The 23837-nt window shown below is 43.7% G+C and overlaps 1 protein-coding gene across 5 annotated transcripts in view; it reads right to left on the reverse strand.

The window, feature by feature from the left end:
• Positions 1 to 23837, reverse strand: part of ANKFY1 (ankyrin repeat and FYVE domain containing 1) — a 99590-nt gene that overhangs the window by 30784 nt on the left and 44969 nt on the right. For all 5 annotated transcript variants that reach the window (XM_063700524.1, XM_055367182.2, XM_031003433.3 and 2 more), the window contains 6 exons: positions 21747 to 21882; positions 14338 to 14461; positions 12444 to 12593; positions 10858 to 11023; positions 2181 to 2385; positions 194 to 262 (listed from right to left, as the gene is read on the reverse strand). In XM_063700524.1, coding sequence (XP_063556594.1) covers positions 194 to 262; positions 2181 to 2385; positions 10858 to 11023; positions 12444 to 12593; positions 14338 to 14461; positions 21747 to 21882 — 850 coding nt within the window. The remainder of the gene's footprint in view (positions 1 to 193; positions 263 to 2180; positions 2386 to 10857; positions 11024 to 12443; positions 12594 to 14337; positions 14462 to 21746; positions 21883 to 23837) is intronic.

The raw sequence follows: 23837 nt of genomic DNA on the forward strand, positions 1-23837 counted from the left end.
ACAATCTTTTTGAGACAATCTATACTGACAACAACCTGGTTCTTTCTCTTTATCCTTTTTCAATGACACATTTTTTTAGCTCACTTTAACTTCTTAATATATGCAACACTAAAGATGTTTAAAAGGAATGATTTTTCACTCACAATCCCCCCCTCACAACCGCCTTCTCACTTGTGCGTGTCTCCCTACGTACTGTTTGCACTGCAGCAGCTGACTGAACACATATTCATTCCCGGCCATGATGGACACATGTAAAGGAGTCCTGCGGGATCCAAAAGAAGAGGGGTCAGTTCAGGACAAGCCTGTTCAGGACGACTCACGGCAAGACGCAACCAGAATCCCAGGCAGAATCACCACCCGCAAGAAATCCCACATTTCTACAAGGCTTCTAAAACCATGACCCAGTATCAAAACCTGAAAACGGATCTCCTTATATGTGACCATTATTCAGTGGCCAAAATGGACAAGAATCAGCTCAAGGAAGCGATCTCAAATACTCCCCAACTCAATCCCGACCGCTTCCTGAAGGCACAGACAGGATTTTCTTGAGAACAGCAGTTTCTGCCACAGGTGTGCAGATTTTCCCTCATCTCTTCTCCATCAATTCTAAAAAGAAACTCTCCCCCATAATCTTCTGTTCTTCTCAAACACACTCAGAGCAGCAACAGGAAAGAACTGATGAAAGCGGCATTTAACCCCTTTCACTGCTTTCATTTAGCACTCGGGAGCCCTGCAGGAGACTGGCACTGCAGAGCCACCACTGACACACACACACACACACACACACACACACACACACACACACACCCCACCCCCCCAAGTCAGGGCCCAAGGCTGCACCTACCCACCCACCCACCCACCCCCCCCCCAACCCACACAGCGAGTCAGGGCCCAAGGCTGCACCTACCCCACCCCCAACCTCCCCCCAAAAACACACACTTTGAGTCAGAGCCCAAGGCTGCATCTACCACACACACACACACACACACACACACACACACACACACACACACACTGCGAGTTTATTGCCGTTAGAGGAAAAAAATAAAAGAATCAACAGCAGGGAAATGGATGCAATTATTTTAGGAAATAAGGTAATTATCACATGATACTGAGATTGCATGAAGCTACATCTTATTTACGTACTTATCTATCACATAAATACATTCTCCTGTCTGACAACCAAACTTTACAAAAAATCTTTTTTTTGAGAGGTTTTTCAAAGGTATAAAATACTGAGAATGTTCTAATGACAAGTGGGTCCCAACTGTGGTTAGTGATTCAGGTGACTTAACTATCCTTCACAGCCCCTCACACCACTGTCCCAAGACAAGTAGCCTTTTCTCAGATCCTACCACAAGGAATCCTCAACTATTTCTGGAAAGGGGCAAAATGAACACAGTAAATATTGTTAAATATGCAAAGGGCCGTGCTATGGACAAAGGTAGCAAGCTGTGCAGATAAAGTGGGAGTGTGTACGAGAAGGTAAAATTGGGTTTAATATAGAGAATTTTCTAACAATTAGACCTCAATAGTTCTTCAAACTATCCAAGCAACTCTAAGAAATGCTACAAGGTTTCCTTGGAGGCACTGGACTAGATGACCACTCTGGTTCCTTCAAACATGAAGATACAAATTGCTTAAAAGCTCGAACACTGGCTCACACCCGTAATCCCAGCACTTTGGGAGACCGAGGTGGGCAGATCGCTTGAGCTCAGGAGTTCGAGTCCAGCCTGGACAACATGGCAAAACCCTGTCTCCACCAAAATACAAAAATCAGCCAAGTGGGGTGGCGTGTGCCTGTAGTCTCACCTACTCAGGAGGCTGAGGTGAGAGGATCACCTGTGCCCAGGAGGTAGAGGCTGCAGTGAGCCAAGATCATACCACTGCGCTCCAGCCTGGGTGACAGAGTGAGATGCTGACACAATTAAAAACAAACAAACAACACAAAAAAAAAAACCTCGAAGACTTCAGTTACCCAGGATAGAAATGTTTTCCCCAAATGCCTCTGGTTTTAGTAGTGACACTACTACTACACATCGATGTCTGTGACTTTAATGAAAATAAGACTGAATAATGCCAAACTAAAGAACATGAACTCCCCATATGCCAATTACATGCTACTGTAAGATATCTTCTGAGAAGAGTGCTAAGGGCACAGTGTCTGCTCCCCAGCTTACCTCCCCTTGCTGTCCTGCATGTTGGGGTTGGCACCAGCCTGCAGAAGGGCCTCTGCAATCTGCGCCATCTCAGACATCACATCTGCTGAGTGTTTCTTTGAACTGTACAAGGCCACAAGGTGCAGTGGTGTCTCCTGGGCACCCAGTGTAGCAGCGTTGACCAAGGCCCCATTCTTAACGAGGAAAGTGGCAGCAAAGAGATCTCCTTGAAAAGAAATAATAGAAGAAACAGTGTCAGGGCAAAGTATTCTGGCCAGTGCTTCTTCAAGAGGCAGCAGAAAATGACTGCAGACAAAGGAGAGCAATAACTAGATGTGTCTGAAGGAACCTCTTGGGGCATCTGTAAGTGGAAACTCATTGAGATCATGGAGTTACAGACGAATTCAAAAGGCTTTGCTCAATTTTTGGTTACCTGTTACCACTTGTCCTGCCTCCTCACCTCAGTATCCTTTCACTGTTTAAGAATACTAGGCTGGGCCAGGCGCAGTGGCTCATGCCTGTCGTCCCAACACTTTGGGAGGCCGAGGTGGGCGGATCACCTGGGGTCGAGAGTTCGAGATCAGCCTGACCAACATGGAAAAACCCCGTCTCTACTACAAATACAAAACTAGCCGGGCGTGGTGGTGCATGCCTGTAATCCCAGCTACTTGGGAGGCTGAGGCACGAGATTCGCTTGAACCTAGGGGGTGGAGGTTGCAGTGAGCTGAGACCACACCATTGCACTCCAGCCTGGGGATTAAGAGAAAAACTCCGTCTCAAAAAAAAAAAAAAAAAAAAGAATACTAGGCTTCTATTCTTCAAAGGCCTCTTTTGGTCATCTCTCAAAAGGGTTTCCAGGATCCCTCCCTACACAATTTCTCTCTCTTTCTTTCTTATTTCCTGACCACAGCTTGTACCTAACTAAGCAACATCTACTTCCATTCTGCTGTACTTGCATACAGGTTCCTAATCAGAGTAATCCCATGTCTGTTTCTGCTGTACTTGCATACACGTTCCTACTCAGAGTAATCCCATGTCTGTTTTATTATTATAAAATTTATTTTCTTTTTAGATTTTTCTTTTTCAGACAGAGCCTTGCTCTGTCACCCAGGCTGGAGTGCCGTGGCGCAATCTCAGCTCACTGCAACTTCCGCCTCCGAAATTCAAGCAATTCTCATGTCTCAGCCTCCCAAGCAGCTGGGACTATAGGCGTGTGCCACCACACCTGGCTAATTTTTTGTATTTTAGTAGGGACGGGGTTTCACCATGATGTACAGGCTGGTCTCAAACTCCTGAGCTCAGGCAAACCACCTGCCTCGGCCTCCCTAAATGCTGGGATTACAGATGTGAGCCACCGCGCCCGGCCTCTTTTTAGTTTTGTAATCTCATTATATACACATAACTGACTTAATAAGAAGTTTACAATGAAATATTTGAACAGAGTATCTGTACACATTACTATTTACGAAAATTTCACATGGTAAATAACCTTGTTGTGGAAACAAAATTTCTTTCTAAATCCCTTCCACTGACTTACCTCTTGGAGTATTACAGATAAGAGTCTACCTAGGACAATTTACAGATATCAAATTAAGACTGAACAACATCCCAGGGCTTTGGAAGGCCGAGGTGGGAGGATCGCTTGAGCCCAAGAGTTCAAGACCAGCCTGGCAACATGGGGAGACCCCATCTTTACAAAAAAAAACTTAGCAAGGAGCGGTGACAACAGCTGTGGTTCCAGCTACTCAGGAGAATGAGGTGGGAGGATCGCTTGAGCCCCAGAGTTCGAGACTGCAGTGGGCTATGACTATGCCACTGCACTCTAGCCTGGGTGACAGAGAGAGATCCTGACTCAACAAAGGCTGAGTAACTTACAGAAAATCCATTCTTCACAAAGTCTCACCCCCGCCACCCAGGCTGGTGCACTGGCACGATCACGGCTCATTGCAGACTCAACTTCTTGGCTCAGGGGATTCTCCTACCTCAGTCTCCTGAATAGCTGAGACTACAGGCACGCATGCCACCTTGCCTGGCTTATTTTTTTATATTTTTAGTAGAGATGGGGTTTCACCATGTTGCCCAGGCTGGTCTCCAACCCCTGGGCTGAAGGGATCCACCTGTCTCAGCCTCCCAAAGTGCTGGGATTACAGGCATGCGCCACTGTGTCTGGCCAAAATTCATTAATTTTAATAGTTTCATTTACCATCTTTGACTATTTATGCTCTGTAAGAGTGAAAAAAACTACCTTGACATGTTGACAAAAGGCCAAGAATTAAGAAGAAAATGTTAATGGTATATACATTTGTGAAAATACTTTGTCAGACACTAGTAAAGAGAAATTGACTCTAGATTGGTTCTACAAATACATGGTTAAACTCGGAACTAAGCAATCTGACAAGTGGCCATTTAGTGTTACAAAATACTTGTGAAAAACCAGTTAAAGTTTACTTGTCAAGTTAACTTGGAGGATGACAAGGATTAAGCAATTAAATTTGTTGTAAGATTAAAAGTTCAGTCTTTCTTGGATTTAGTTATATTTAACATTTAAAACATGCAAACACCATTTATATATAAAATGTATGTTTCTTAAGAAAACAAGGCAAGAATAGCAAAGCATCATAACACACAGAACAGAAACCTGTTAGAAAGGCTTGGGGCATCACGCCTTGCTGGGTGAAAGCAGTTGCTCTCAGTAGCCTCCAGGTGGCATCAATGAGCTCATATCGGGAAAGTTGGGTTTTGGGGATTTTTTTTTTTTTTTTTTTTTTGAGACAGGGTCTCACTCTGTCACCCAGGCTGAAGTGCAGTGGCATCATCACGGCTCACTGCAGCCTCAACTTCCAGGGCTCAGTTGATCCTCCCAGCTCAGCCTCCCGAGTAGCTGGGACTACAGGTGCACGCCAACATACCCAGCTAATTTTTTTGTGTTTTTGGTAGAGGTGGGTTTTGCCACCATTGCCCAAGCTGGTCTTGAACTCCTGGGCTCAAGCAATCCGCCCACCTCAGCCTCCCAAAGTGTTGGGATTACAGGCGTGAGCCACGGCGCCTGGCCTGGAAAGTCTTTCAAGGGTTCAGTTAAACATCTTCCAAATCAAACTCATTTGCAACTTGCAACTTGAAGTCCCCATGTGTGACTCTGATGGGTGACAGCAAGTTAACCCAAGAGCCGGGATTCAGAGGTACTTTCTGCAGATTCCGTCTCCATTTCACCAAGGTCTACAGGATGAATTTCTTGCAAATCACATCCTTCTTCAGCTGGATGATCCCCAGCATGCAGAACAACGTCCTAGAGTTTGATTTGCTGGTCCCATGAGAGTTGACTATACTCCTTAAATGTGTGGGTGACCTTGCGATGAATGCTAGATTGCTGAAGCTGCCTTGGAACTTCTTTAATTTATGGATCTTTCCATAGGATGTGCTTTTGTTTTTGCATCAGGACGCTTCGGTTCCTAATTGTTAGAGTTGTGAGTGCAGACTCCTTTGAATCACAACTCGAGATGATGATTTTCTCTCTCTTCCAAAGTTTTCCTTTCATATCTTACGATACCATTTCATCTCCTTTGACTACATATCTACAGTCTGAATATCTAGAATGGGGTTTCAGGAGTGGTAAAGCTCTCTCAGGTCTGTTGCCTGTATTCCTGTGCACATTTTCATTTGAATATACAGGTTTCATCTGGTTCTCAGTAGGTATGAAATTAGAAAATCATTTGCTTTTGTTTTGGTTTTTGGTTTTTGAGACAGGGTCTCACTCTGTTGGTCAAGCTGAAGTGCAGTGGTACCATCATGGCTCACTGCAACCTCAGCCTCCCAGCCTCAAGAAATCCTCCTGCCTCAGCCTCCCAAGTAGCTAGGGGTACAGGCGCATGCCACCGTGCCTGGCTCATTTGAAAATATTTTTGTAGAGGTGAGGTCTCATTATGTTGCTGCCCAGGCTGGACTCAAACTCCTGGCCTCAAGTGATCCTCCCACCTTGGCCACCCAAAGTGCTGGGATGACAGGCGTGAGCCACTGCGCCCAGGCCGACTGTCTCTTTTTCAACACTTCCCATCTGCTCTATGCTTTCTTCCAAGAGACCATCTTGCTAGAGAATGTGGGCTCTGGCACTGGGGCAGACAAGAGGCCTCAGATGCTGACTCGCTCCTCAGATGCTAGATTGGCCTGTGTCTGATTTTTTTTTTTTTTGTATTCACACTGTCTTATACAAAACAGACCCTGGGGAAATGTTTGGGAAGAAAATGGATTTGACTGGTTAGGGCTATTGGGTTCTACTTTATCAGAAAGGCTCTTATTTGAATGAATCATGACTTCAGGTAACTTAACAATTTTCCAGTAAGTCCCTTCTCTTGAAATATTTTCATTCTTCTGCTCCCGTTTTGGGTGGGGTAAGGGGTGCAGAAGGTTGCAGTCTTTACCAGTATCAAAGCTTAGATTTCTTCACAGTACAGAGGCAGTAAAGCACTGCAGGCAGCAGGTAACATGCATATAGGGGGCTAGGCTAGGTCAGGCTTTTGCTGTCCATTTATACATATACGCAGAGGGTCCCACTCTGTAGCGTGAACAAACTCCGCATGGATTTGGTATAGGAAAAAATATGTAAAGACAACAATATATTAGCAATACAACTAAACATCCTAGAGACGGCCACTTACATTCTGGGAGTAGAAAGAAACTTTAGAATTATTAGGACAAAGGGCCTTAATGAAAAGTCCAAAATATGAGATACTCAGGGGAGAAGGGGTAATGTAGTTTCGTTACCTTTAAGCTTAAAATATATTCCAAACTAAGACACAAATACATAGTGGCCGGGCGCAGCGGCTCCTGACTGTAATCCCAGCACTTTGGGAGGCCGAGGCGGGCAGTTCACTTGAGGCCAGGGGTTTGAGACCAGCCTGGCCAACATGGCAAACCCAATCGCTACAAAAATACAAAACTTAGCCAAGCGTAGTGGCACGTGCCTGTAATCCCAGCTACTAGGGAGGCTGAGGCAGGAGAATCGCTTGAACCCAGGAGGTGGAGGTTGCAGGGAGCCGAGATTGCAGCACTGCACTGCAGCCTGGGTGACAGAGCAAGACTGTGTCTTAAAAAAAAAAAGAGAGATAAATACACAGTAAAGCTAAGAAAAGATAGGTTAATGAAAAATGTATAATACACCAAACATACAGAAGATAAACTGGGCAATACTGCACAGGTATATGAAAACCTATGAATGACTGGATTCAGATGGATAGCATGATAAAAAAAAATTTTATATCTTAAATCCTTAAGTCCTCTTAGAACAATTATAGACTTTGGATCAGACTTACTTTATTAATAAGATCCAAATATAAAGTTCTTTTTACTTATAATCATACATATATTATATATATTCACCCCACACAAAGAAGCTATTTAGAAATTACTAGAAATAGAAAATTAATAAAGTTTTACATTAAAAGAAAGTCAGCCCAGAGGGTACATAAAGGAAAAGGACAACTGATATCAGAAGAGCAGAACAAAGGGAGGGAACAGAATATGTCACAAGCACCGTTTATAAGGTTTCTGTCAATAAGAAAATGGTTAACACATTTTAGAAAGATTTCAAATCATCAGAAACAGTTAAAATAAAAGCTGGTGCTTAAAAGTTTCAGTTACTTCATCACCTCATTCACTGACACTGCCAGGTAAATGAGGCATGACTATTACAATCCGTCCACATAAAAATATTCCTAACAAAAAACTTCACACTAAAAAAATCCATATACAATATTTCTTTCAATGCAGCTTCTTGATGGTTTTATTCAGCCAGTACCCTTCATTATTCAATTAATACAAACCATATTTCATGCTGCTCCAGTTGGTGGCATCATTTTCAAATTTACTAAAAATAACAGGAACATCCTACTGAAGAAACTCATCGGCCAGGCGCAGTGGCTCACGCCTTTAATCCCAGCACTCTGGGAGGCCGAAGCAGGCAGATCACCTAAGGTTGGGAGTTCAAGACCAGCCTGACCAACGTGGAGAAACCCAGTCTCCACTAAAAATACAAAATTAGCCGGGCATGGTGGCAGGTGCCTGTAATCCCAGCTACTCAGGAGGCTGAGGCAGGAGAATCGCTTCAACCTGGGAGGCAGAGGTTGCAGTGAGCCGAGACTGAGCCATTGCACTCCAGCCTGGGCGACAGGAGCGAAACTCCGTCTCAACAACAACAAAAAAAAAAAAAAAAAAAAAAAAAAAGAAAGAAAGAAAAAAGAAACCCACCGACTGATGTTGGTTATTAAGGTAAAAAAGTTCAGGAAGAACTGTTTTTATAAAGTGAAGACTCATCTTCTTGCTCAGATCAGGCTAATCCAAGGAGATGGCATCCCTCTGGCCAAACATGTGCCCCCTGTGGACTCCCCCCCGAGACACTGCCTGCCTGTTCCACTCTTTAGATAAAATGACTGCTATACTTGGTTATTAGGATGATCACTGACTATTTTGTTGACAGATTCTAATGTGTGCTCAGACTAAACCGAAATCTCATATATTAAAGACTTTCACTCCTAACAGTTAAAGTGAAAAAAACTCCTACAGGAACTGGACCTGGTTATGGCATTTCCAACGCAGGCGCAAGGGATGAATGGCAGGGTTGACCCCGCCATTCCCCTGGTAATCACTGCTGGGTGTACTACTAACATTGCCTCGCATTCTCTGAACAAACCAATAAAGCAAAAGTAATTCCCACTTTATGGATAAGGAAGATGTAGAATGTGACTTGTCCAAGGCCACAGAGTAAACAGATGAGCTCAGATTCAAACCTTGGTAAATACCAGCTTCATAAAGCCAGTGCTCTGTCTACGGTAATATGCAACACTCTCTAAAGTTAGCAAAATCAAGTTTATTATGCCCATGCTGTAATCCACATACTTGCAAGCAATTAATAAACTCAGTGGAAGATTAAATCATCTGAAAATAAACATCAAAAATGTATCACTAATTCTTGGCAATTCTTGTAGCTAAGCAATCACCAAAATATTTAATAACTCAAAGATGATTTATCATCAAACATAAGAATTAACTCCCTGGGAGGAAAGAAACAAAATTCTCAGATTTTTTTTTTTTTTAGTAACAGGGTATCTGTTTCCAAAATAAACAACTCAGACGTGAAACAGTGTGGGAAAGAATCATTCCCTACGTGGCGGAGATTTCCCCACTGAATCACACTCAGCGCTAAGCACCCGCTGGCTTTGCACAGCACATAACGGTGCTTGAGGAAGATGCATCTGCTCTTGACACTGACATACTCGAAGGATTTCCTACCCAGTGATGAGCAAAATTTTCCTCTCTACCAGCCAGCAAGCTCAGCACTCCAGCACATGGCTTATAAGGATACTTGTATTAAAACCTTGGCCCAAAAAGGACAAAGCTGGCACAGGACCACATCTTGATGTAACTACATTCCACCAACTAGGAGCAATTTGTGAACGGCAAAAATGTAGCATAGACAATAATGGTATAACAATGCATCATCAAAAGGGGAAAATATAGATGATTAAGATGGAACGAAACAAGTAGATTCTCTCTTTGATGTCTACATGTAAGTAAAAAAAAAGTGGCCATGGCAATGCACTTCAATCAAGTCAACCATCCCTCCACAAAACTAACGCTTTGACACTTTGGAAAGCTTTCATTTCTCACTGGAACTCTACCTCTATACAGATTTCACTCTGTCTAAAATGACCATTGCAAAGCAAAATCAGCCCGGATCCATTTGGGACTCATGAATTAGTAAGACTATGGAAAAAAACAAACAAAAACCTAGTATTTTTTTTCCTTTGACAAGTTAATTCATTAAGATTAAAATGTTTTGGCCGAATGCGGTGGCTCACGCCTCTAATCCCAGCACTTTGGGGAGGCCGAGGCAGGCAAATCACCAGGTGAGGAGATCGAGACCATCCTGGCTAACACGGTGACACCCCGTCTCTACTAAAAATACAAAAAATTAGCTGGGTGTGGTGGTGGGCACCTGTAGTCCCAGCTACTGGGGAGGCTGAGGCAGGAGAATGGCATGAACCCAGGAGGCGGAGCTTGCAGTGAGCCAAGATCGCACCACTGCACTCCAGCCTGGACGACAGAGCAAGACTCTGTCTCAAAAAAAAAAAAAAAAAAAAAAAGATTTAAATGTTTTGTTCTCAAGTCTATCATTTCTGTATTCTTCCAACTACTAACAATGCATTCAAAATATAGCTACAATTTCAAATAACTCTGCTAGAACAAAATGAAACTCTATCAATTTATCATAATAGAGGCCTAGCCTGTTAAAGTGAAAACCCTGAAGCTAAGAACATGTTTCAAGGTTTATGGTTTTGCTACTATCCTTTTATCTGTGGTAGAATACAAAAGCAAAACCTTCCTAGCACAATTCCTGGAGAAAGCCATCCATTGAACAAGCAAACATATCAAGTGCTTACAAGTAAAAGGTACTTCTTCACACAAGTACCATCTTTGTAGCCTTTCTTCCTGGGGCCCTGTTGGCACGGTGAATGGCCAAACTAACAAGGCATAGGCAACAGCTCTTGAGTGCTTCCTCTGACCCAATGATCAAATTCTAAATCATGTAGCCTGTGAGTACAGACTAGAGAAGCCTTTGAGAATTTTGGGAACAAGGTCAGAAAGTCTTCAAAAATTACTCGGATAAAAATAAAATTGCCTGCAGGGAAAAATACACACTTCCTACCTCTTTGGATTCCTTTGTGTAACAAGCTCCAGCCACTCTTGTCCACCATGTCCACATCAGCTTTGTGACTAACCAGCGTGGTGGCAATACTCTCCAGTCGTCGTGAAAGGGCTAGATCTAATGCCAGATCTCCGTTATGATCCGCTTCATTCAGCTTCCCAGGGAGCTACACAAACAAGTTTGTAAATTAGCGCCCAGTGAGTAGAGAATACGACCTATTTTAATTTCTCCCACCTTGACCCTTAAATATCATCTCTTATACAAATGTCAAATTTAAGTGCTCCAACACTGCTTACTCCCCAAATTCAACTTTATTCACAAACTTCTATCAGGCTTCCTCAGGGTACATGTTTTCAGGGAGTACAGAATTAATGGGGATCACATAGCCAACATAAACAATGTGGGAGATGATTAAGGGCCACAAGGAAAATGTGGACAGAGTGCTGTGGGGCACAAGTGCCAGGCAGAGGCTCAGAGAGTTTTACGGTGAACAGCTGATGTTCTCATGAAAGGCAGTGGCATTCCTATTTCATTCTTCCCAGCAGTTTAATGTCTCCCCATACACTGGACACCCGGGATAAAACATACTTCGCTCCTATCTGTCAAGAGCCATTACATTTCTTTCAAGGTCATATGGTGGGCAGAATTATCGCCCCCCAAAGATGGACATGTCCTAATCCCCAGAACCTATAAACATGCCACGTTACACGGCAAAAGGCACTTTGAGGATGTGATTAAGGACCTTGTGATGGGGACAGTATCCCAGATCATCCAGGAGGCCCGACCTGTCTAACCACAGAGGACCCGATCTATCTAACCACAGAGGGCCCGACCCATCTAACCACAGAGGGCCCGACCCATCTAACCACAGAGGGCCCGATCTATCTAACCACACAAGTCCTTCAAAGTGAAAAAGGGAACCAGAAGAGTAAGTCAGAGAGATGTGACATGAGAAGCACCTGACCCACCACTGCTGGCTTTTAAGACAAAAGCCGGGGGCTATGAGCTAAGGAATGTGTGGAGGGCTCTAGAAGGTGGGAATGGCCCTCGGCTGACGGCCAGCAAGAAAATGGGGACCTTGATCCTGTAAGTGCAAGAATCTGAATTCTGCCAAAAATCCAAATAAGCAGGAAATGGATTCTCCTCTTGAGTCTCTGGAAAGAAGCACAGCCTGCTGACATCTTGATTTTGGGCCAGTGATTCCTGTCCTAGACTTCCAACCTACAAAACTGTAAGGCAATACATTTGTGTTGTTTTAAGCCATTAAGTTTATGGTAATTTATTATAGCAGCAAAAGTAAACTAACACAGATTTTGGCACCTAGAAGTTAAGAAGCATTTAAAAAAAAAAAAAAACTACCTAAAAGCATTTAAGAGGTTTTTAAATTGGGCAATGGGCTAAGGCTGGAAGAATTTTGAGAAACATGTTAGAAAAAGCTCAGATTGCCTTGAACAAACTATTTAGTAGAAATCCGTACGTTAAAGACTGTGCCAGTCATGGCTCGGAAGGAAGTGAGAAGTACCATGGAGAAAGACAAGTGCATTAGAGTTTCAAGAAATGAAGAATGGAAAAGGCAGCTACAGTACCTGGGAATCCATTTCAATCAGATACAGGAAGACCACGTCTTCTCTCTCCACTTTGATGGCTTTATGTAACGGGTACTCCGTCTTGGATTTGATCATTTTGTATAACAACTGAGCACTCATGCTGCTGAAATCCTCCTTCCTCAGGTCGTCCTGAGAATTCACAACACAGTAAAAAGCAGAACAGACACAAGGCAATGAACACAACCACCACTTAGCAAGCCCTTCAAAGGCATCAGCCAGGCCCTTCTTTAAGGGCTTAACCTTTCCCAACTCATTTATTTCTCCCCATAACCCAATGAGGTAAGTACTTGAACATCCCCATTTTACAGAAGAAAAAATTACGGCATAAAGAGATTAGATAACTTGCTCAAGTTCAGACAGTCCTTAAATGGCTGGGGAACCAGAAGGCTGACGTTCCGAGCCTCACTCTCCTCCAGCACTACTGTGCCTCCCAGTGAGGTGGCAAAACACCAGCCACGCATACCTCTAACAGGAATGCGCCCCAAGGGAGCCTCACATGAGAGCAGGGAGTCCTCCTCCCACCCCCTGAAAGATGGCAGTTACAAAATCAACTCCAACTTCCACAAACAAGTCACTCCACTGAGTCGCAGCTGGTCCCTATTATTGCAGATCTCTATATTTCTGCCTATTTTAAAAGAAAGGTTACCAATCCTGTTTCAATGCCTTAAAATCCAGTTCTTAGCCGCCTTTTCTGAAACTCTAAGGCTTTTCCCACAGTGTTGTTGAATACCGAACAATTCGCAGAAACTAATTTGCAAAAGGTAGCACCAGCCCTAATTTTCTAGAACTGCAAACAACAACAACAAAATGTAAACACTGGCCGGGCGCAGTGGCTCACGCCTGTACTCCCAGCACTTTGGGAGGCCAAGGTGGGCGGATTGATCACCTGAGGTTGGGAGTTTGAGACCAGCCTGACCAACGTGGAGAAACCCCCGTCTCTACTAAAAATACAAAATTAGCCAGGCGTGGTGCTGCATGCCAGTAATCCCAGCTACTCAGGAGGCCAAGGCAGGAGAATCGCTTGAACCTGGGAGGCGGAGGTTGCAGGGAGCTGAGACCATGCTATTGCACTCCAGCCTGGGCAACAAGAGCGAAACTCAGTCTCAAAAAGAAAAAAAAATGTAAACACTGTTCTTTATGATGAAACAACCCAAGAAAGGGAAATCTAAACTGAAAGATGCTCTCCGCCTGATTAGGAGAGCAAGGGCAAGCTCTGAAACTGTGCTGCTGAAGCTGCAGGGCCTGCTGGCCGTGGAGCCACACCCTACTCCTGCAGCTCAGCAGCAGCTTCCACAGATGGAGGGTGAAGGCAGGCGATGCTTCCAAGCCTGTTTCTGGACCTGAGCTATCTTTTTTGGGGGGGGGGGCGGGAGACGGAGTCTCGCTCTGTCACCCAGGCTGGAGTGCAGTGACGCGATCTCAGTTCACCGCAACCTCCGCCTCCAGGGTTTATGTGATTCTCCTGCCACAGTCTCCTGAGTAGCTGGGACTACAGGCACGCACCACTGAGCCCAGCTAATTTTTGTATTTTTAGTAGAGATGGGGTTTCACCATGTTGGCCAGGCTGGTCTCGAACTCCTGACCTCAAGTGGTCTGCCCGCCTGGGCCTCCCAAAGTGCTGGAATTGCAGGCGTGAGCCACCGCGCCTGGCCAGACCTGAGTTATCTTTTGTCCTTTGGCTCTGAAATCACAGAACTACCAGAATTTGAGTTGAAAAGAGTCTCATAGATCATCTAATCAAACTATTTATTCTTCAATTGTGACAAGAGAAAACCAGGTGCCAGAGAGGTCACTTTCCATGGAACTACGTCCCCAGCGGCGGTCTCCTGACTGCCAGCTAGAGTGCTTTGTCGACACCCTCAACCTCACTCACCCAATGACTTGCAATAATTTCTGCACAGTAGTTCATCAGCGTGCTGGCATTCAGCTCCTCTGCCGTCTGGTAGAAGCGAATACAGTTCCTGACATTCACTAGAGACATAACACCCTTCTCACATCTGTAAGAGAGTATTCATCATGAGGAGTATTACTGGACAAATAATTCACAAACGAACAAACCAAAGCGATCATCTTTGTACTGGCTGGCTATGTCCTATGAATAACACTATGGGATAAGGTTAAGCAAAGGGTTATGAATAAATTACAGTTGGTCTCCCATATTTAAAAAGTACTAGAATTTCATTATAATATTTCATTGCTCCATTCTGGTCAGAATCAAAATAACATGCAAATAAACTGATTAAGCATAATACCCCAACTGCCTTAACAGCACACATATGACACCCGCTGATCACATAGACAGGTAATTGTCGAATCAAGCACAAAATGGATCAACCTCTGTCCTTCAAAGAAAATTTAACTGTGTGGAACACCACTTTAGTTCCCACTAGCACAACTGCATGATGCAAACAGTGTGTCTTAGAAATAGTTTCAAATACGAGGCTCTATGCTCAATAATTAACACCTCCTTAAAAGCTCTCCCGGCCGGATGCAGTGGCTCACGCCTGTAATCCCAGCGCTTTGGGAGGCCGAGGTGGGTGGATCACCTGAGGTCGGGAGTTCGAGACCAGCCTGACCAACATGGAGGAACCCCATCTCTACTAAAAATACAAAATTAGCCGGCTGTGGTGGCGCATGCCTGTAATCCAAGCTACTCGGGAGGCTGAGGCAGGAGAGTCGCTTGAACCCGGGAGGCGGAGGTTGCGGTGAGCTGAGATCATGCCATTGCACTCCGGCCTGGGCAACAAAGGCAAAACTCTGTCGCAAAAAAAAAAAAAAAAAAGCTCTCCCATAAGATGAATGTGTATGGTATGTGAATTATAACTCAATAAAGCTGTATTTTAACAGCCCCACTTAGGATCAACTGAGGTCAGGAGCTCGAGACCAGCCTTACCAACAAGGTGAAAGCCTGTCTCTACTAAAAATACAAAAATTAGCTGGGCATGGTGGCAGGCGCCTATAGTCCCAGCTACTCAGGAGACTGAGACAGGAGAATTGCTTGAACCCAGGAGGTGGAGATTGCAGTGAGCCGAGATCACGCCACTGCACTCCAGCCTGGGCAGCGGAGTGAGACTCCATCAACAACAACAACAAAATAAAAAGAAAAAAAGAAAAAAGAAAAAACTCACCTAAAATATCTATAATGTTTTGAAAAAAACACCCAAATCAGCCAGGCATGGTGGCTCACACCTATAATCCTAGCACTTTCAGAAGCCGAGGCGGGCAGATTGCCTGAGCTCAGGAGGTCGAGACCAGCCTGGGCAACATGGTGAAACCCCATCTTTACTACAAATACAAAAACAAATTAGCTGGGCGTGCCTGTAGTCCCAGATACTGGGGAGGCTGAGGCACAAGAATCACTTAAACCCGGGAGGCAGAGGTTGCAGTGAGCTGAGACGGTGCCACTGCACTCAAGCCTGGGTGACAGAGCAAGACTCGTCTCAAAAAAAAAAAAAAATTAGAAAAAATAGCCAAATCATAGTACACCCCCCACACCAAAAAAATCAGATTTCTACTATAACAACAAAACCACAGTACACCAAAATAGAGAAAAACTGGCTACAATGGATGTCCTCATAAAGCCACGTAATAACAAAAACAAGACTCTTTCAGAATCATTAATAAGGAAACATGGCCAGGTACAAAGGCTCACACCTGTAATCCCAGCACTCTGGGAGGCCAAGGCAGGAGGAGTACTTGTGGCCACGAGTTCAAGACCAGCCTGGGCAACACAGCAAGACCCTGTCTCTACCAAAACAATTGAGAAATTAGGTGGGCATGGTAGCATGTGCCTGTAGTCCCAGCTACTCAGGAGGCTGAAGTAAGAGCCCAGGAGTTCAAGGCTGCGGTAAGAGCCCAGGAGTTCAAGGCTGCAGTGAGCCGTGATCACACCACTGTATGCCTGCCTAGACGACAGAGAGAGACTCTGTCTCAAAAAAAAAGAACATCAACTACATCAGAGAAGAGAGAGCTGAAGGCAGGCAAATAGGTCTCTGGAAGCAAAAGCAGGACCACATCGTAGTCTGGAAGATATGGCATTGGAAAGACCACACTTCCTCTATGCCAGAATTCCTGGAAGCCTTAGGGAGTCTCCCATGAGACCAGGCCCATGGGGAAAAGGTGGCCAGGGAACAGCCCTTCACCTCCCTCGCCTCCACTGCTCCCTCCAAATCAGGTTCACCTCCAAGGGCAGTCACAGATGACTAGTATGGTTTCACGAGATTTCCTGACATCCACCATTGTTTTCCCTGCCAGCAGCCTCCACCAAAACTCTTTTCTAACCACAAAGGCAGAATGTGGTGGACAGAGCAAGATCAACAATGAGGTAAAAAAGACCTGAGTGGAGACCCATTAAATTTTAGGGGCCAAATTACTTGAGCTCTCTGTGCCCGTCTCCTCCTCTGTAAAATAAAGTTGTTACTCTACTTCAGATATTTGAGGAATACTTGTGTGTTTGTCAAGATGGAGGAGAACTAGTTACACTCAGCACAGCTTGAGGTATGTAGTAAATATGCTCGGAAGTTTGAGGTCCCTCTCCTAGTCGTTCTCGTCTCTAAAACCTGAAATTCCTTTACTAAGGAAAAATCACAAAAGGAAATCACTTAATTTTAATAATCCACATTAGTGGATTTCAGTACTGTTAACCATAACTAGCTAGCAGATAATTCCCAATCTTAACAGATGGGCTTTAGGTAACAGACGCAGAAAAAGACCATGGGAATGGGTGATGGCAGAAGAAAGAAGGAAGATCATGAGAAAGACCTGGGCAGAATGCAGAACACGCTTTTTTTTTTTTTTTTTTTGAGACGGAGTCTAGCTTTGTCGCCAGGCTGGAGTGCAGTGACATGATCTTGGCTCACTGCAACCTCCGCCTCCCAGGTTCAAGCGATTCTCCTGCCTCAGCCTCCCAAATAGCTGGGATTACAGGCACGTGCCGCCACACCCAGCTAATTTTTGTATTTTTTTTTTTTTAGTAGAGACGGGGTTTCCCCATGTTAGCCAGGATGGTCTCGATCTTCTGACCTCATGACCCGCCCGCCTCGGCCTCCTAAAGTGCTGAGATTACAGGCGTGAGCCACCACACCCCACCTCACAACACACTTTCAAAACCTCATGAAGGAGAGGCTAGGAGCAAGAATACAATCTTGGAGTCATTTCTCTGTTTAGCAGTAAATGCAGGCACCTGCTTTACACTAAGATCTGTCAAAGCTTTGGGTTTTTTTGAGACAGAGTCTTGCTCTGTCGCCCAGGCTGGAATGCAGTGGCATGATCTCGGCTCACTGCAACCTCCGCCTCCTGGGTTCAAGTGATTCTCCCGCCTCAGCCTCCAGAGCCTCCAGGTGCCCGCCACCACGCCCAGCTAATTTTTGTATTATTAGTAGGGACGGGGTTTCACCATGGCAGACTGGGTGCTTTGTTTTTAATTAACATTACTGACTTGGTGTAAGGAAGCATCTCTCCCAGGGCACTTTAAAAATCATGTTGTTACAATATCTAAGTAAGTTACATTAATAAGTTAAGTTACAATAATAAACAAGAATGTAAGTTACATACAACAGCATTATATTTCTTTTTTTTTTTTTTCAAGATGAAGTCTTACTTTGTCGCCCAGGCTGGAGTGCAGTGGTACAATCTCGGCTCACTGCAACCTCCGCCTCCCAGGTTCATGCGATTCTCCTGTCTCCTGCCTCTGCCTCCCGTGTAGCTGGGACTAAAGGCGCCCGCCACCACGCCCAGCTAATTTTTTGTATTTTTAGTAGAGACGAGGTTTCACCATGTTAGCCAGGATGGTCTCGATCTCCTGACTTCGGGATCCACCCGCCTCAGCCTCCCAAAGTGCTGGGATTACAGGTGTGAGCCATCACACCCAGTCAACAGCATTATATTTCTAAGCCTCAGTTTTCTGTACCATTGGTTTCTCCAAACCTGTAGCACACCACATCAATGTCTGACAAAGTCACTCTAACCTCAGCCATGAAATCAGAGCATTCCAGGAGAAAAAAAAACTCTTTTCAGATAGCTTTCAGAAGCTTTTACCATTTTTACAACTAATATTCAATCTGCCTTCCTAACATCCTAACACCAGGCAGCCTAATACACAGTATGATCTCAGGAAGTAATAACCCACATTTGTAGAGCACTTTACAAAGCACCTTTACAGCATTTGCTGAGAACCTGAAAATTCCACTCTCCTCCTTTTCACTGTCAAATGACATTGCACCAAGGGACTCAAATATGTTTCATGAAAGCAGATCTTTTATTAAAGCTGGCAGACATTTCACTGTCACCAATTCTAGGATCTCCAGAGTGCCATTTGCCATTTGGATAGGTTATAAATAGTAACTGACATGATTTACGCAACCAAGGAACACGTAATCTTATTTAGAAATTAAGATTCTCAGTTCCTATATTCTCTTTGAAAACAGCAAGACAGACAAACTTTCACCCGAAGGGAATTTTTTAATCATTATTTTTAACTTTAGAGTACAGAAAGGATAAAGATATACAAAAACGATAAACCTAACTTTTTTTTTTTTTTTTGAGACGGAGTTTCACTCATGTTGGCCAGGCTAGAGCAACAAGGCTCAATCCAGGCTCGCTACAACCTCCACCTCCCAGGTTCAAGCGATTCTCCTGCCTCAGCTTCCTGAGTAGCTGGGATTACAGGTGCCCGCCACCACGCCTGGCTAATTTTTTTGTATTTTTAGTAGAGACGGGGTTTCACCATGTTGGTGACTTTTAAAGTACAACATCAAGCATATATTTAAACGTCCCACAAACTGCTGTATAGTTTTCATATCACTCTTGAGTGGATGTGGGAAAAAAAAAATTACTGAAAAGAAAAATGACAGAAGGTAAACAATGATTTAGTTACAAATGACTTTTTTCTTTATATCATTCTGTATCCTCCAAATATCATACACCGAACATGTATTATACTTTTGTAAGGAGAAAAAAATTAACTGTCTTTTTTTAGTATACATTAATTGTCTCTTTAAAAACATTAGCCAGGCACGGTAGGTCACGCCTGTAATCCCAGCACTTTGGGAGGCTGAGGCGGGCGGATCACCTGAGGCTAGGAGTTTGAGACTAACCTGGCCAACATGGCAAAACCCCGTCTCTACTAAAAATACAAAAATTAGCTGGGCGTGGTGGCAGTCGTCTGTAATCCCAGCTACTCAGGAGGCTGAGGCAGGAGAATGGCTTGAATCGGGAGGTGGAGGTTGCAGTGAGCCAAGATTGTGCCATTGCACTCCAGCCAGGGTGATAAGAGTGAAACTCTGTCTCAAAAAACAAAAAATTAAAACAGCCAAGTACAGTGGTTCACGCCTGTAATCCCAGCACTTTGGGAGGCCGAGGCAGAAGGATCACTTGAGGTCAGGAGTTCAACTGGCCAACATGGCAAAACCCCGTCTCTACTAAAAATATAAAAATTAGCCGGGCGTGGTGGCGTGCACCCGTAATCCCAGCTACTCAGGAGGCTGAGGCAGGAGAATCGCTTGAACCTGGAGGTAGAAGTTGCAGCGAGCCCAGACTGCACCATTGCACTCCAGCCTAGGTGACACAGTGAGGCTGTCTTCTAAAAAAAAAAAAACAAATTAAGAGTATTTTCTTCAGTGTGCCCTCCATGGTAGAAAAAAAAAGAAAAGATTTTCCTGATGCTTACTATAAAAACTTCCTTTTCATCAAATCAGTGCTAGCATTCCAAAACCAGCGAGATCCCCACATTACGAAAAGAGCAACGGCTGCTTCACACTGAACCGCACCCGTCGCTAGCACCCTTTCATTATCTCAAGCATGTAATTCCTTCCAAGGACAGCAGGGGGCACTCTGTGACCCTTTAAAAGCCAACCCTTGACTTCACTCCTGGTGTCTTCCACTCCAGCTCTTAAGAAAGCCATGACAGATAATAACTCGATACTCATATCTAACATTACAAAATTAAGCATCTGGTAATGTTGACAGTTATGAAGCCTACTCAGTCAACAAACAACAAACAGTTTAATTAAAGAATCCATTACACAGATTACAATTATCTCAACTACTCCAACCCCAAGACATTTTTACAAAAGCAATTTAATTTACATAAGCAAGTTTGACAAGGTCAACAGGAGAAAGCTCAGGAAGTCTGGAAAACATATAAAGACATAAATCATACTCAATCTAATTAAAATCAGTCTCATTTCACTCTCACCAAAACTCCTCACCAAAACAAACTAACAAACAAACAAATGAAAGAAACAGTTAACTGAATGGCCTCAATAATCAAATCAGCTTTGCTAATAGCCTAATGCTGTATGCACCTATAGATTGTGGACCTGCTTTTGTTTTTTATTTATAGGATTTAGATATTAAAATGTACTCAAACCCACATCAATAACAGACAGGAGTAAGCCGTCCACTGATTTCATGTGGGGCACAGTGAGCCCTCCTGGGAAAACACCAGCCCATGATGAAAACAGCAAGCAGCTCTAGGCAGCAAAGTCTCTCTCGGGAAAACACAGCAACAGGTGGAGTGCCTCCTGATGACTGAAACCATCCCTTCACTCACCCAGGAGAAAAGCCATTCCTTTATGCACCCAAGGGAATACAAAGATCACTAAATGCTGTAAAAAGCCACTCCATCACCAAGCTGATTACCAAGAGCCACAGCTCCAATAGACAGACGCTCCTGGACATCTTGTCTGACATTATTTAGTGAACGTTTTGTTTTCTGTTGTTCTAAAATGCCAACTTGGGAGAGCAACAGAGAAAATGTAATATAAAAACACAGCATGCTATCTCCTTGACAACCTAAAATGCAGTAACTTAAATGAAGTGAGATCTCTGGAACACTGGCTATGACACTTATTTGGACAATATTTTCACATATTCATTTAGGCACTCATTGTTTCCAACAAAGAGACTATGACTAAGGATTTCATTCAACTTGATGTATCAGAAAATAGAGTAAAATGTCAAGGGAAACAGAAAGGGAAGGAAAGCTGAAAGTTTGGACATTGGATTATATTATTTCATATTTAATTTTTCAGTTTATACGATTATGTAATTTCAGGTAACAGACCAGTGAAAGAAAAGAGAATAGCAAAAGCTTTAGCAAAATTTAGCTACAAGATAACACAAAGCAAGGGAGGTAACAAATTCTGTCCCCAGCATCGCCTTTAAAGGAACACCTTGCCAAGTTATTTACATTAGCAGAAGAAGCTGTTTTCCCAGAGCTCGGCATAATTAAAGCTCAGCCACCACCATCTGAGGTGCTTGAATATATCTGCTGTGACTTGCCTCTCCCTGAGGAGCTGTAGCTGAAACCGATTTGCTAGTTTCATCAGTTCAGTCAGGAACACATCATCCTCTCTGAACTCCAGCTCATCTGTATAGATCCAGCGAAGCATTGTCATCGTCACCTCAGGGTTAGCATCTGGTTAAAGAAAGAGAGAACAACTGAAAAAGCATAGAATGACATGCTTAGACTTTCTCAAGGGATCCCTAAAATTTGAGGCTAATAAAGTAAATGACAGTATACCCAACTTAAAGGAATATTACACAGTCATTAAAAATGGGACTCGGCCGGGTGCAGTGGCTCATGCCTGTAATCCCAGCACTTTGGTAGGCTGAGGTGGGCAGATCACGAGGTCAGGAGTTCGAGACCAGCCTGACCAACATGCTGAAACCCCATGTCTACTAAAAATACAAAAAAAATTAGCCGGGCCTGGTGGCGTGCACCTGTAATCCCAGCTACTTGGGCTGAGGCAGGAGAATCGCTTGAACCCAGGAGACGGAGGTTGCAGTGAGCAGAGATTGAGCCACTGCACTCCAGCCTGGGTGACAGAGGGAGACTCCGTCTCAAAAAAAAAGGTGACTCAGCAGTCTGGGCAACGTCTGACTCTAAAGTTTCGCAGTGGGCAGTGAGTGAGGAAATAAACCTACTAAAGATATGTCGAATAAATTGGGGAAAATATTTGAAACATATGACAAAGAGTTAACATTATTTTTTTTTTTCTTTTTGAGACAGGGTCTCACTACGTCACCCAGGCTGGAATGCAGTGGCACAATCATGCCTCACTGAAGCCTCGAACTCCCTGGGCTCAAGTGGTCCTTCCACCTCAGCCTCCCGAGTAGCTGGGACCGCAGGTGCATGCTAGCATACCAGGTTAATTTTTGTATTTTTTGTAGAGACAGTTTCACCATGTTGCCCAGGCTGGTCTCGAAATCCTGGGCTCAAACAATCCACCTGCCTCGGCCTCCTAAAGCATTAGGATTACAGGCGTGAGCCGCTTCACCCAGCCTGAGTTAACATTCTTTATGATAAAAAGACCTTACAAATAAAAATAAAAAGATGGATACCCAATGGAAAAAGGGGCAATGGATACAAATAGGTAATTCACAAAGATAAATAATGGCTAGTAAACCTTACTGATAACCAAATACAAACTGAAATCAGAGTACATTTTTTTATCTCTCAGACTAGCAAAGATTTTTAAAAGAACATAACCTTTCACACAGCAACTACGTATGTAGACATTATCCAAAGAAAATAACTGGACAGATATAGAAAAATGTGCTAAGATGCTCAGCACAATATTATTAATGAAGAGCTAGAACAAAAATCTTATGAGTCCAACAATGGAGAACTAATTAAATAAATTACAATATACATACACACTGAAAAAATGCAATGAAAACTAGATAGATATATATTCAACATAAGATATTTACTACATAGGCTTTTTGAAAAGTAGGCTAAAAATACTTGTATAAGATCTCATTGGCTGGGTGCAGTGGCTCACACCTGTAATCTCAACGCTTCGGGAGGCCAAGGTGGGCGCATGGCTTGAGCCCAGGAATTCAAGACCAGTGTGAGCAACATGGTGAAACCCTCTGTCTTTACAAAAATTCAAAAATTACACCAAAATCTCAGAAATCACCACTAAAGAACTTAGCCATGTAACCAAACACTGCCTGTTCCCCAAAAACTACAGAAGTAAGAAAAAAATTAAACAAAATAAAACCAAAAAATATAAAAATTAGCTGGGCACATGCCATTAGTGGCAGCATGTGTCTGTAGTCCCAGCTACTCAAGGGGCCAATGTGGGAAGAGAAATTGAGCCGGGAGGTTGAGGCAGTACTGAGCCGTGACTGCACCACTGCACTCCAGCATGGGTGGCAGAGCAAGACCCTGTCTCAAAAAAAAAAAAAAGAAACGAAAAAGAAAAAAAAAATAGGTCTTGCTTTTTGTTAAGATACACTTGTGTGTGTATGCATGCATACATATATATATAATACCTACACACACTACACACTACACACATAGAGAGGCAGACACACATTTTTCTGTGTCTGTCTCTCAAGAGATTGGAAGGATATATACTAAAA

This window comes from Gorilla gorilla, chromosome 19, assembly GCF_029281585.2.
Source record: "Gorilla gorilla gorilla isolate KB3781 chromosome 19, NHGRI_mGorGor1-v2.1_pri, whole genome shotgun sequence".
NCBI classification, from domain to species: Eukaryota; Metazoa; Chordata; class Mammalia; order Primates; family Hominidae; genus Gorilla; species Gorilla gorilla.